General features: G+C 42.5%; 1 protein-coding gene across 15 annotated transcripts in view; it reads left to right on the forward strand.

The window, feature by feature from the left end:
- LOC110523050 (kinesin-like protein KIF1A) overlaps nt 1–15006 on the forward strand; it is a 145273-nt gene that overhangs the window by 2607 nt on the left and 127660 nt on the right. For all 15 annotated transcript variants that reach the window (XM_090236434.1, XM_090236438.1, XM_090236436.1 and 12 more), the window contains exon 2: nt 7544–7805. In XM_090236434.1, coding sequence (XP_090092560.1) covers nt 7700–7805 — 106 coding nt within the window. In that variant the 5' untranslated portion in view covers nt 7544–7699. The remainder of the gene's footprint in view (nt 1–7543; nt 7806–15006) is intronic.

Genomic DNA, 15006 nt, shown 5'->3' on the forward strand with positions numbered 1-15006 from the left:
GATATTATGGTGTTATGGTGATGTTATGGTGATATTATGGTGTTATGGTGGAAATCGATTACAATGATTCCAATTGTTTTTATTTTTTTATTCCATACTCAGTAAAATATTAATAGACTAGGTTATATTTGGATATGGTAATGGTTTAACATTGGGAACTGGTCGGGTAACTTGAAGGCTATTTATATCCTGATTTGTGTTCCCGACACCATAGGGGCCTTAGGGGGCAGCCAATGAGGAGAAAGGAACTACGCCTTGTGTGGCGGTGCAGTTTTTACACCAACCACCGTCATGGTGATATTAGTGTTTATACCAATATGTTATAGGCCTATTAGTATTGTGCTTATGATTCTATACGTCAAATCCAAACATTATTTTAGATATTTTGTCATAGTGTCAAACAGTAGGTCATATTAATGACGCGAACAGGGAGGCTGGTGAATTATCGTTCACTATTATAATGCCTTTTAATGGTTTTTCATTGATTTCAACAGCACACAAACACATCTCCAAATATAGTATGTCAAAATACACTGTGAAATGCAATATAGTCCCTTACAGAGACAGCTGAGCATGTAATCCTACTGTATGTAACTCATTGATAACTAATTGCTATAGAAATATGATTATATCCTATCCAGAAATTATTTACAGGTCCTGTATTCTCCCAGTCTTGAACCCTGATCTGCACTGTGTCTGTTGTGACTGACTGGTCTAGTCTGTTGTGACTGACTGGTCTAGTCTATGTCTGTTGTGACTGACTGGTCTAGTCTATGTCTGTTGTGACTGACTGACTGACGGACGGTCTGGTCTAGTCTGTTGTGTTATGACTGACTGACTGACTGACTGACTGATTGACTGGTCTGTCTCTGTGTTATTGGGCTAGTGTGACTTGCTGGCTGACTGGCTGACTGACTCACTGACTGATTGACTGACTGACTGACTGATTGACTGACTGACTGATTGACTGACTGACTGATTGACTGGTCTGTCTCTGTGTTATTGAGCTAGTGTGACTTGCTGGCTGACTGACTCACTGACTGACTGACTGACTGATTGACTGGTCTGTCTCTGTGTTATTGGGCTAGTGTGACTGACTGACTGACTGACTGACTGACTGATTGACTGACTGGTCTGTCTCTGTGTTATTGGACCAGGGTGACTGATTGACTGACTGATTGACTGACTGGTCTGTCTCTGTGTCATTGGACCAGGGTAATCCTAGGAAGCGGCCTGTCATTCAGCTGTGGCTGCACTTCTATTGTTGTCGCTAGGCTAGGTTCCCATCTCCCCTCGGCTGGAGCTGACCATGCATGCTCCTTTCATGAGACAGCCACACAGTCAGGCGCCCTCTATTGTAGCCCACTGGTGGTGGTCTGGGCCAGGGGATGTGAGGCCTTGTTTGTACACAGATGGATTTAATTGAATGACAGGTCTCTCGCGATTAAACACAAATTAAGTAGCTGGCCAGTTGACATGAGATTTGGGTCTGGGTTCTGAGATTAGACAGGTTCCGTTGTCACTCATTTTCCTTTCTCTCTCTCTCTCTCTGTCTCTCTCTCTCTCTCTCTCTCTCTCTCTCTCTCTCTCTCTCTCTCTTTCTTTCTTTCTTTCTTTCTCTCTCTCTCTCTGTTTCTTTCTCTCTCTCTCTGTTTCTCTCTCTCTTTCTCTCTCTGTTTCTTTCTCTCTCTCTCTCTGTTTCTTTCTCTCTCTCTCTCTGTTTCTCTGTCTCTCTCCATCTGTCTGTGTTTCTTTCTCAATTTAATTCAATTTAAGACATTTCAAATGTCATATTATGTCTATATACATTGTTGTAGCGATGTGCAAAGAGTTCAACTACAAAAGGGAAGATAAATCAATATGGCAACAGGTCACAAATCTTGCTGCTGTGATGGTACACTGTGGTATTTCACCCAGTAGATATGGGAGTTTATCAAAATTGGATGTGTTGTTGAATTCTTTGTGGGTCTGTGTAATCTGAGGGGAATCCAGTGCCTTCGGGAACATATTCAGACCCCTTTTTCCACATTTTGTTAGGTTACTGCGTTATTCTAAAATGTATTTAAATTCCCCCAATCAATCTAAATACACTACCCCATAATGACTCAATACCCCATAATGACTCACTACCCCATAATGACTCACTACCCCATAATGACACACTACCCCATAATGACTCACTACCCCATAATGACATACTACCCCATAATGACTCAACACCCCATAATGACTCACTACCCCATAATGACACACTACCCCATAATGACTCACTACCCCATAATGACATACTACCCCATAATGACTCAACACCCCATAATGACACACTACCCCATAATGACTCACTACCCCATAATGACATACTACCCCATAATGACTCAACACCCCATAATGACTCACTACCCCATAATGACACACTACCCCATAATGACTCACTACCCCATAATGACATACTACCCCATAATGACTCAATACCCCATAATGACTCAATACCCCATAATGACTCACTCATGTAGTGTGTCATTATGGGGTATTGTGTCATTATGGGTATTGTGTCATTATGGGGTAGTGTGTCATTATGGGGTGTGTGTGGATTGATGAGGATTTGTTTCTGTTTAATCCATTTTAGAATAAGGCTGTAACGTAACAAAATGTGGACAAAGTCAAGGGGTCTGAATACTTTCCGAAGGCACTGTATGTGTCTCTAATATGATCATACATTGGGCAGGAGGTTAGGATGTGCAGCTCAGTTTCCACCTCGTTTTGTGGGCAGTGTGCACATAGCCTGTCTTCTCTTGAGAGCCAGGTCTGCCTACGATGGCCTTTCTCAATAGCAAGGCTATGCACACTGAGTCTATACATAGTCAAAGCTTTCCTTAAGTTTGGGTCATTCACAGTGGTCAGGTATTCTGCCACCGTATAATCTCTGTTTAGGGCCAAATAGCATTCTAGTTTGCTCAGTTTTTTTGTTAATTCTTTTCAATGTGTCAAATCTTTTGGATTTCTCATGATTTTGTTGGGTCTACTTGTGTTGCTGACCTGGGGCTCTGTGGGGTGTGTTTGTGTTTGTAAACAGAGCCCCATGACTCTTCTCCAGGTTCATCTCTCAGTAGATGATGGCTTTGTTATGGAAGGTTTGGGAATTGCTTCCTTTTAGATGGTTATAGAATTTAACGGCTCTTTTCTGGATTTTGATAATTAGCGGGTATCGGCCTAATTCTGCTCTGCATGCATTATTTGAGGTTTTACGTTTTATTAGCATGGGAAACATATGTTTATACTCTCTCTCTCTCTCTCTCTCTCTGCTCTCTTACAATTCAGTGGTCATCACCCTTAAATAAGATTATAGATTTGAGAGTGCTCGATGACTCTCGGAGGAGTAGGTTGCCATAGTGATATTAACGGACAGAGCAGAGGGAGGGAGTACTACATCTTTAGTGATCAAGGATCTTAGCTACTGTAGCTGATCTAATGTAATTTATGAGCTTTATCCTTCCAGGAGAAGAGGTTTCTTGAATCACTATACCTCCTTCCTGTTAATGGAAACGCAGCAGAAGGGCTTTGTGATCTGACCTGCGGGCCAAATGGCACCCTATTGCCTTTATAGTGCACTACTTTTGATTAGAGACCCCTATGGGGCCCTGGTCTAAAGTAGTGCACTACATAGGGAATAGGATGCCATTTGGGATGCAGATATCCTGGTGTAATAGTGGTGCAAAGTCACGCAAGGTGAACATGAAACACTGTGGAGCTACAGTATAATGTTTACGATAAGGTCACACCATGGAGAAACAGTATAATGTTTACGATAAGGTCACACCATGGAGCTACAGTATAATGTTTACGATAAGGTCACACCATGGAGCTACAGTATAATGTTTACAACAAGGTCACACCATAGAGCTACAGTATAATGTTTACGACAAGGTCACACCATGGAGCTACAGTATAATGTTTACGATAAGGTCACACCATAGAGCTACAGTATAATGTTTACGATAAGGTCACACCATAGAGCTACAGTATAATGTTTACGATAAGGTCACACCATGGAGAAACAGTATAATGTTTACGACAAGGTCACACCATGGAGCTACAGTATAATGTTTACGACAAGGTCACAACATGGAGCTACAGTATAATGTTTACGATAAGGTCACACCATGGAGAAACAGTATAATGTTTACGACAAGGTCACACCATGGAGCTACAATATAATGTTTACGACAAGGTCACACCATGGAGAAACAGTATAATGTTTACGATAAGGTCACACAATGGGGCTACAGTATAATGTTTACGATAAGGTCACACCATGGAGCTACAGTATAATGTTTACGATAAGGTCACACCATGGAGAAACAGTATAATGTTTACGACAAGGTCACACCATGGAGCTACAGTATAATGTTTACAACAAGGTCACACCATGGAGAAACAGTATAATGTTTACGACAAGGTCACACCATGGAGCTACAGTATAATGTTTACGACAAGGTCACACCATGGAGCTACAGTATAATGTTTACAACAAGGTCACACCATGGAGCTACAGTATAATGTTTACGATAAGGTCACAACATGGAGCTACAGTATAATGTTTACGATAAGGTCACGCCATGGAGCTACAGTATAATGTTTACGATAAGGTCACACCATGGAGCTACAGTATAAAGTTTACGACAAGGTCACACCATGGAGCTACAGTATAATGTTTACGATAAGGTCACACCATGGAGCTACAGTATAATGTTTACAACAAGGTCACACCATAGAGCTACAGTATAATGTTTACGATAAGGTCACACCATGGAGCTACAGTATAATGTTTACGATAAGGTCACACCATGGAGAAACAGTATAATGTTTACAACAAGGTCACACCATGGAGCTACAGTATAATGTTTACGATAAGGTCACACCATAGAGCTACAGTATAATGTTTACGATAAGGTCACACCATGGAACTACAGTATAATGTTTACGATAAGGTCACACCATGGAGCTACAGTATAATGTTTACGATAAGGTCACACCATGGAGCTACAGTATAATGTTTACGATAAGGTCACACCATGGAGCTACAGTATAATGTTTACGATAAGGTCACACCATGGAGCTACAGTATAATGTTTACGATAAGGTCACACCATGGAGCTACAGTATAATGTTTACGATAAGGTCACACCATAGAACTACAGTATAATGTTTACGATAAGGTCACACCATGGAGCTACAGTATAATGTTTACGATAAGGTCACACCATGGAGAAACAGTATAATGTTTACGACAAGATCACACCATGGAGCTACAGTATAATGTTTACGATAAGGTCACACCATGGAGCTACAGTATAATGTTTACAACGAGGTCACACCATGGAGCTACAGTATAATGTTTACGATAAGGTCACACCATAGAGCTACAGTATAATGTTTACAACAAGGTCACACCATAGAGCTACAGTATAATGTTTACGACAAGGTCACACCATAGAGCTACAGTATAATGTTTACGATAAGGTCACACAATAGAGCTACAGTATAATGTTTACGACAAGGTCACACCATGGAGAAACAGTATAATGTTTACGATAAGGTCACACCATGGAGCTACAGCATAATGTTTACAACAAGGTCACACCATAGAGCTACAGTATAATGTTTACGATAAGGTCACACCATGGAGCTACAGTATAATGTTTACGATAAGGTCACACCATGGAGAAACAGTATAATGTTTACGATAAGGTCACACCATGGAGCTACAGTATAATGTTTACGATAAGGTCACACCATGGAGCTACAGTATAAAGTTTACGACAAGGTCACACCATGGAGCTACAGTATAATGTTTACGATAAGGTCACACCATGGAGCTACAGTATAATCTTTACGACAAGGTCACACCATGGAGCTACAGTATAATGTTTACGATAAGGTCACACCATAGAGCTACAGTATAATGTTTACGATAAGGTCAAACCATGGAGCTACAGTATAATGTTTACAACAAGGTCACACCATAGAGCTACAGTATAATGTTTACGATAAGGTCACACCATGGAGCTACAGTATAATGTTTACAACAAGGTCACACCATAGAGCTACAGTATAATGTTTACGATAAGGTCACACCATAGAGCTACAGTATAATGTTTACGATAAGGTCACACCATAGAGCTACAGTATAATGTTTACAACAAGGTCACACCATGGAGCTACAGTATAATGTTTACGATAAGGTCACACCATGGAGCTACAGTATAATGTTTACAACAAGGTCACACCATAGAGCTACAGTATAATGTTTACGACAAGGTCACACCATGGAGCTACAGCATAATGTTTATGACAAGGTCACAACATGGAGCTACAGTATAATGTTTACGACAAGGTCACACCATAGAACTACAGTATAATGTTTACGACAAGATCACACCATGGAGCTACAGTATAATGTTTACGATAAGGTCACACCATGGAGCTACAGTATAATGTTTACGACAAGGTCACACCATGGAGCTACAGTATAATGTTTACAACAAGGTCACACCATAGAGCTAAAGTATAATGTTTACGATAAGGTCACACCATAGAGCTACAGTATAATGTTTACGATAAGGTCACACCATGGAGCTACAGTATAATGTTTACGATAAGGTCACACCATGGAGCTACAGTATAATGTTTACGATAAGGTCACACCATGGAGCTACAGTATAATGTTTACGATAAGGTCACACCATGGATCTACAGTATAATCTTTACGACAAGGTCACACCATGGAGCTACAGTATAATGTTTACAACAAGGTCACACCATGGAGAAACAGTATAATGTTTACAACAAGGTCACACCATTGAGAAACAGTATAATGTTTACGACAAGATCACACCATGGAGAAACAGTATAATGTTTACGACAAGGTCACACCATGGAGCTACAGTATAATGTTTACGATAAGGTCACACCATGGAGCTACAGTATAATGTTTACGATAAGGTCACACCATGGAGCTACAGTATAATGTTTACGACAAGGTCACACCATGGAGCTACAGTATAATGTTTACGATAAGGTCACACCATGGAGCTACAGTATAATGTTTACGATAAGGTCACACCATGGAGCTACAGTATAAAGTTTACAACGAGGTCACACCATGGAGAAACAGTATAATGTTTACGATAAGGTCACACCATGGAGAAACAGTATAATGTTTACGATAAGGTCACACCATGGAGAAACAGTATAATGTTTACGATAAGGTCACACCATGGAGAAACAGTATAATGTTTACGATTCTTAGCGTTGCTCTATTTGACTCTGTGGTGATCAACTGGAAACCAATCGTAGGGTTCAGTCACAGTAATAGGGTATAACTATATCACATCAATACTAAAAACAGAGACAGGGTTGATAGCAGTGGGAAAAGCTCACAGATAGTTAACGTTAACACACACAGGATTTGACCTTTTCTACTGTTCATTTTCTACTGTTCATTTTCTACTGTTCATTTTCTACTGTTCATTTTCTTTTACAGGTGTTGCTATCCATCTCCCAGGCCCTGTGTTTGGGCCCGTTTTGAGAGGCGCTCCGAGCAGGCTGGTCCCAGGCAGGAGGCACCGTCTCCCAGGCCCTGTGTTTGGGCCCGTTTTGAGAGGCGCTCAGAGAAGGCTGGTCCCAGGCAGGAGGCACCATGTCCGGGGCCTCTGTGAAGGTGGCGGTGCGGGTCCGCCCCTTCAACTCCAGAGAGATGGGGAAGGACAGCAAATGCATCATCCAGATGTCAGGAAACACAACCAGTGAGTATCACGCACACACACACACACACACACACACACACACACACACACACACACACACACACACACACACACACACACACACACACACACACACACACACACACACACACACACACACACACACACACACACACACACACACACACCTTTCTAAAAGTAGGGTTCTACATGGAACCAAAAATGTTTCTGCTCTGATCCAAAAAGGGTTTATCCTATGGGAACCCTGTTTTCTAATTGTGTAGTCATTCATTTAATGTGGCAGCATAAGATCATGTGATTTTGACTTTGAGGGCAGTGTCTGTTATCTGTTTTTAGAGATTGGGTTCAGAGGAGGCTGGTGGGAGGATCTATAGGAGGACGGGTTCATTGTAATTGCCATGTGCTTGATCCTGTCCCAATAATTCCATTCCAGCCATGACATCCTCCTCTAGATCCCTCCCACCAGCCTCCTCTGATTGGTTTCCATATGGTTAGTGAAAGGATTGTATTTGGGGCCTACAACATTATGTTCTATGCTAGAGTAGCTTTGCATTGTGCAGTTAGGAAACTATAATGATCAACGTTAATGTTTCTAGAAATAATCTGAACCTGAGACGCTAGAATAGGCTTTCATATCTACACATATGTCTGTACCTTTGAGGAATTTATTGAGGCTGAAGTTGAGATTTTGCTGGTCAGCCACCTCTGTCTTGTGTATTTGGGCTCCTTGGCATAGCAGGGTTTAAAAAATATATATATATGTGTATTTTACCTTTATTTAACTAGGCAAGTCAGTTAAGAAGAAATTATTGTTCTCAATGACAGCCTAGGAACAATGGGTTAACTGCCTTGTTCAGGGGCCGACCGACAGATTTTTACCTTGTCAGCTCGGGGATTCGATTTAGCAACCTTTCGGTTACAAGTCCAAGGCTCTAACCACTAGCCTACCTGCTGGCCCATGTTAAGGTAAGGAGAGGCCTAAGACATGGTGGTGAGGAGACTGGAGAGAGACTTGATATCCTGTCTGTTCAGTAAGGTAAAGCCACTGATATCCCATCTGTTCAGTAAGGTAAAGCCACTGATATCCAGTCTGTTCAGTAAGGTAAAGCCACTGATATCCAGTCTGTTCAGTAAGGTAAAGCCACTGATATCCCGTCTGTTCAATAAGGTAAAGCCACTGATATCCAGTCTGTTCAGTAAGGTAAAGCCACTGATATCCAGTCTGTTCAGTAAGGTAAAGCCACTGATATCCAGTCTGTTCAGTAAGGTAAAGCCACTGATATCCAGTCGGTTCAGTAAGGTAAAGCCACTGATATCCAGTCTGTTCAGTAAGGTAAAGCCACTGATATCCCGTCTGTTCAGTAAGGTAAAGCCACTGATATCCAGTCTGTTCAGTAAGGTAAAGCCACTGATATCCAGTCTGTTCAGTAAGGTAAAGCCACTGATATCCAGTCTATTCAGTAAGGTAAAGCCACTGATATCCAGTCTGTTCAGTAAGGTAAAGCCACTGATATCCAGTCTGTTCAGTAAGGTAAAGCTACTGATATCCCGTCTGTTCAGTAAGGTGAAGCCACTGATATCCCATCTGTTCAGTAAGGTAAAGCCACTGATATCCATCTGTTCAGTAAGGTAAAGCCACTGATATCCCGTCTGTTCAGTAAGGTAAAGCCACTGATATCCCGTCTGTTCAGTAAGGTAAAGCCACTGAAATCCAGTCGGTTCAGTAAGGTAAAGCCACTGATATCCATCTGTTCAGTAAGGTAAAGCCACTGATATCCAGTCTGTTCAGTAAGGTAAAGCCACTGATATCCCGTCTGTTCAGTAAGGTAAAGCCACTGATATCCAGTCTGTTCAGTAAGGTAAAGCCACTGATATCCAGTCTGTTCAGTAAGGTAAAGCCACTGATATCCAGTCTATTCAGTAAGGTAAAGCCACTGATATCCAGTCTGTTCAGTAAGGTAAAGCCACTGATATCCAGTCTGTTCAGTAAGGTAAAGCTACTGATATCCCGTCTGTTCAGTAAGGTGAAGCCACTGATATCCCATCTGTTCAGTAAGGTAAAGCCACTGATATCCATCTGTTCAGTAAGGTAAAGCCACTGATATCCCGTCTGTTCAGTAAGGTAAAGCCACTGATATCCCGTCTGTTCAGTAAGGTAAAGCCACTGATATCCAGTCGGTTCAGTAAGGTAAAGCCACTGATATCCAGTCTGTTCAGTAAGGTAAAGCCACTGATATCCATCTGTTCAGTAAGGTAAAGCCACTGATATCCAGTCTGTTCAGTAAGGTAAAGCCACTGATATCCAGTCTGTTCAGTAAGGTAAAGCCACTGATATCCAGTCTGTTCAGTAAGGTAAAGCCACTGATATCCAGTCTGTTCAGTAAGGTAAAGCCACTGATATCCAGTCTGTTCAGTAAGGTAAAGCCACTGATATCCAGTCTGTTCAGTAAGGTAAAGCCACTGATATTCAGTCTGTTCAGTAAGGTAAAGCCACTGATATCCCATCTGTTCAGTAAGGTAAAGCCACTGTTATCCCGTCTGTTCAGTAAGGTAAAGCCACTGATATCCGTCTGTTCAATAAGGTAAAGCCACTGATATCCAGTCTGTTCAGTAAGGTAAAGCCACTGAAATCCATCTGTTCAATAAGGTAAAGCCACTGATATCCAGTCTGTTCAATAAGGTAAAGCCACTGATATCCAGTTTGTTCAATAAGGTAAAGCCACTGATATCCAGTCTGTTCAATAAGGTAAAGCCACTGATATCCAGTCTGTTCAATAAGGTAAAGCCACTGATATCCAGTCTGTTCAGTAAGGTAAAGCCACTGATATCCATCTGTTCAGTAAGGTAAAGCCACTGATATCCAGTCTGTTCAATAAGGTAAAGCCACTGATATCCAGTCTGTTCAGTAAGGTAAAGCCACTGATATCCCGTCTGTTCAGTAAGGTAAAGCCACTGATATCCAGTCTGTTCAGTAAGGTAAAGCCATCGGTCAATAATAGATGAGCCGTCCTAAAATATTTATCGATTTGTCTAATTTAGCTCATCTCCCCCCTCACCCCCCCTCCACCTCCCCCTCACCTCTCCCTTCATCTCCCCCTTCACCTCCCCATTAGAGAAGGTATTTAGGTAGAGGATGTAGAGAAGGTATTTAGGTAGAGTATGTAGAGAAGGTATTTAGGTAGAAGATGTAGAGAAGTTATTTAGATAGAAGATGTAGAGAAGATATTTAGGTAGAAGATGTAGAGAAGATGTTTAGGTAGAAGATGTAGAGAAGTTATTTAGGTAGAAGATGTAGAGAAGGTATTTAGGTAGAATATGTAGAGAAGGTATTTAGGTAGAAGATGAGAGGTTATCAAACACCTGTAGAGAAGGAGCGCTATGGAAAGGTCAAGGTGGTATTCAGGTAGAAGATCAGAGGGTGTACCCGGCTCCACGAGGGGCTAAAGTGGGCTAAAGAAGGCTTATGTGGGTTAAAGTGGGCTCAGCTCCCTCAGTTCAAACTTAAGCCCCCTCAGTTTTAGTTTTATGCCATTTATATAAAAATATAAAAAGTTGAGTGACAGGTTGGCAGCAGGTACAACTTATTTGGGTTTTCCATCAAATGTAGGGAAAAACATCTAATCTCTGTGGAAGGCTAAGTGAACAATGTAATACACCTCCTTCTGTGATGTTTGATTACGTTTTATAAGGGCAGAGACAAGTTGACCAAGTTGGGTCCTGGTGAGGACGCCTTGTTGGAGGCCGACCTGTCTCCTTCCTGCTCCTCTGCTGTTCCTATGGGGGGCTCTGCAGGAGTGTCCTGCCCCATGATAGGGTGTGTGAGGTTTTTCATCCCGACATTGACTGACACTGGATTGATTGTGACCGAGCTCTCTCCGGAGATCTGGAGAGGAGAGGGTGTGTCCTCACACTCATAATCAAACGCGCCATCAGCAAAGACACCTGCTCCAACTCAGTAATCAGTTAGACAGCCAAGATCATGTATCGTAAAAAAAACCCCAGAAAGGTTGCCTATAATTTTAGAAAGAGCCAATTCTACATTTTCACCTCACTTAAAACATCACATTTGGTCTAACAAAAAAGTGCATTATCATCATAAATCCTGTAATGAAAGTGTCTGCCCTTCCCTTGCCCCTGTGCCCTCGCTGGGGCCTGTTGCTGTGATGAGTGAACCACTTTCCTCTCCCTCAGTCGCTCGAGAGAAAAACAAGTTCTGATCGTATAACATTTCAAAATGCAATTGCGTGAAAAACACAGCTTTGTCCTTTTGTTCTTGTCGAGGAGAGGAGGGTCTCAGCTTTCTGGAGGTATCAGCTCAATATTCAGCTCAATAGAAACTATTTTAAAATCTAGATATTTGATATGGCTTTGAAATATGGGGCAGCACACGGGCGAAATGCGCACCTGCCATTGTGAGGGTAGAGGCCTTGTCACGTTCTGACCTTAGTTCCTTTGTTTTATCTTTGTTTTAGTATGGTCAGGGTGTGAGTTGGGGTGGGCAGTCTATGTTATTTTTTCTATAATTTGGGATTTCTGTGTTTGGCCTGGTATGGTTCTCAATCAGAGGCAGTTGTCAATCTGTTGTCCCTGATTGAGAACCATACTTAGGTAGCCTGGTTTCACCTTTGAGTTGTGGGTGATTATTTTCTGTTCTGTGTTTTGCTGCACCGTTCAGGATTGTTCGTTTTTGTCGTTTTTATTGTTTTTATTGTTTTTGTTCAAGTGTTCAGTATTCGTATTAAATACAATATGGACACCTACCACGCTGCGCATTGGTCCTCACCTTCTTCCACCAGCTGACAGAGCTGGTGTAACTGAGTCAGGTTTGTAGGTCTCCTTGCTCGCACACGCTTTTTCAGTTCTGCCCACAAATTATCTATAGGATTGAGGTCAGGGCTTTGTGATGGTCAATCCAATACCTTGACTTTGTTGTCCTTAATCAAATCAAATCAAATGTATTTATATAGCCCTTTGTACATCAGCTGATATCTCAAAGTGCTGTACAGAAACCCAGCCTAAAACCCCAAACAGCAAGCGATGCAGGTGCAGAAGCACGGTGGCTATGAAAAACTCCCTAGAAAGGCCAAAACCTAGGAAGAAACCTAGAGAGGAACCAGGCTATGAGGGGTGGACAGTCCTCTTCTGGCTGTGCCGGGTGGAGATTATAACAGAACATGGCCAAGATGTTAAAATGTTCATAAATGACCAGCATGGTCAAATAATAATAATCACAGTAGTTGTCGAGGGTGCAACAAGTCAGCACCTCAGGAGTAAATGTCAGTTGGCCTTTCGTAGCCGATCATAAAGAGTATCTCTACCACTCTTGCTGTCTCTAGAGAGTTGAAAACATCAGGTCTGGGACAGGTAGCACGTCCGGTGAACAGGTCAGGGTTCCATATCCGCAGGCAGAACAGTTGAAACTGGAGCAGCAGCACGGCCAGGTGGACTGGGGACAGCAAGGAGTCATCATGTCAGGTAGTCCTGACGCATGGTCCTACGGCTCAGGTCCTCCGAGAGAGAAAGAAAGAGAGAAAGAGAAAATTAGAGAGAGCATACTTAAATTCACACAGGACACCGGATAGGACAGGAGAAGTACTCCAGATATAATAAACTGACCCTAGCCCCCCGACACATAAACTACTGCAGCATAAATACTGGAGGCTGAGACAGGAGGGGTCAGGAGACACTGTGGCCCCATCCGAGGACACCCCCGGACAGGGCCGACAGGAAGGATATAACCCCACCCACTTTGCCAAAGCACAGCCCCCACATCACTAGAGGGATATTTTCAACCACTAACTTACCATCCTGAGACAAGGCCGAGTATAGCCCACAAAGATCTCCGCCACGGCACAACCCAAGGGGGGGCCCCAACCCAGACAGGAAGACCACGTCAGTGACTAAACACATTTAAGTAACGCACCCCTCCTAGGGACAGCATGGAAGAGCACCAGTAAGCCAGTGACTCAGCCTCTGTAATAGGGTTAGAGGCAGAGAATCCCAGTGGAGAGAGGGGAACCGGCCAGGCAGAGACAGCAAGGGTGGTTCTTTGCTCCAGTGCCTTTCCGTTCACCTTCACACTCCTGGGCCAGACTACACTCAATCATATGACCCACTGAAGAGATGAGTCTTCAGTAAAGACTTAAAGGTTGAGACCGAGTTTGCGTCTCTCACATGGGTAGGCAGACCATTCCATAAAAATGGGACTCTATAGGAGAAAGCCCTGCCTCCAGCTGTTTTCTTAGAAATTCTAGGGACAATTAGGAGGCCTGCGTCTAACGTAAGTGTAGGTATGTACGGCAGGACCAAATCAGAGAGATAGGTAGGAGCAAGCCCATGTAATGCTTTGTAGGTTAGCAGTAAAACCTTGAAATCAGCCCTTGCCTTGACAGGAAGCCAGTCTAGGGGGGCTAGCACTGGAGTAATATGATACATTTTTTTGGTTCTAGTCAGGATTCTAGCAGCCGTTTTTAGCACAGAGTCCAGAGTAACGCAAGATCCATTACAGTTTTATTTGAGACGACTGTACAACCATTAAGAGTAATTGTCAAATTCAACAGAAGATCTCTTTGTTTCTTGGGCCCTAGAACAAGCATCTCTGTTTTGTCTGAGTTTAAAAGTAGAACGTTTGCAGCCATCCACTTCCTTATGTCTGAAACACAGGCTTCTAGCGAGGGCAATTTTGGGGCTTCATCATGTTTCATTGAAATGTACAGCTGTGTGTCATCCGCATAGCAGTGAAAGTTAACATTATGTTTTCGAATTATATCCCTACAATTTTTAGTGAAACAATAGTGGTCCTAAAACGGAACCTTGAGGAACACCGAAATTTACAGGACAAACCATTCACAGAGACAAACTGATACCTTTCCGACAGAAAAGATCTAAACCAGGCCAGAACTTGCCCGTGTAGATCAATTTGGGTTTCCAATCTCCAAAAGAATTTGGTGATCGATGATATCAAAAGCAGCACTAAGGTCTAGGAGCACGAGGACAGATGCAGAGCCTCGGTCTGACGCCATTAAAAGGTAATTTACCTTTTAGGGAGTGATGGCCATCTGTGCAGCATAACCAGTAGAGAGAGGGAGTGTGATGGCCATCTGTACAGCATAACCAGTAGAGAGAGGGAGTGATGGCTGTATCTAAAGCATAACCAGTAGAGAGAGGGAATGTGATGGCCGTCTGTACAGCATAACCAGTAGAGAGAGGGAGTGATGGC

The sequence above is a fragment of the Oncorhynchus mykiss genome, chromosome 5 (assembly GCF_057628025.1).
Source record: "Oncorhynchus mykiss isolate SJ-2025 chromosome 5, ASM5762802v1, whole genome shotgun sequence".
In the NCBI taxonomy this organism is placed as follows: domain Eukaryota; kingdom Metazoa; phylum Chordata; class Actinopteri; order Salmoniformes; family Salmonidae; genus Oncorhynchus; species Oncorhynchus mykiss.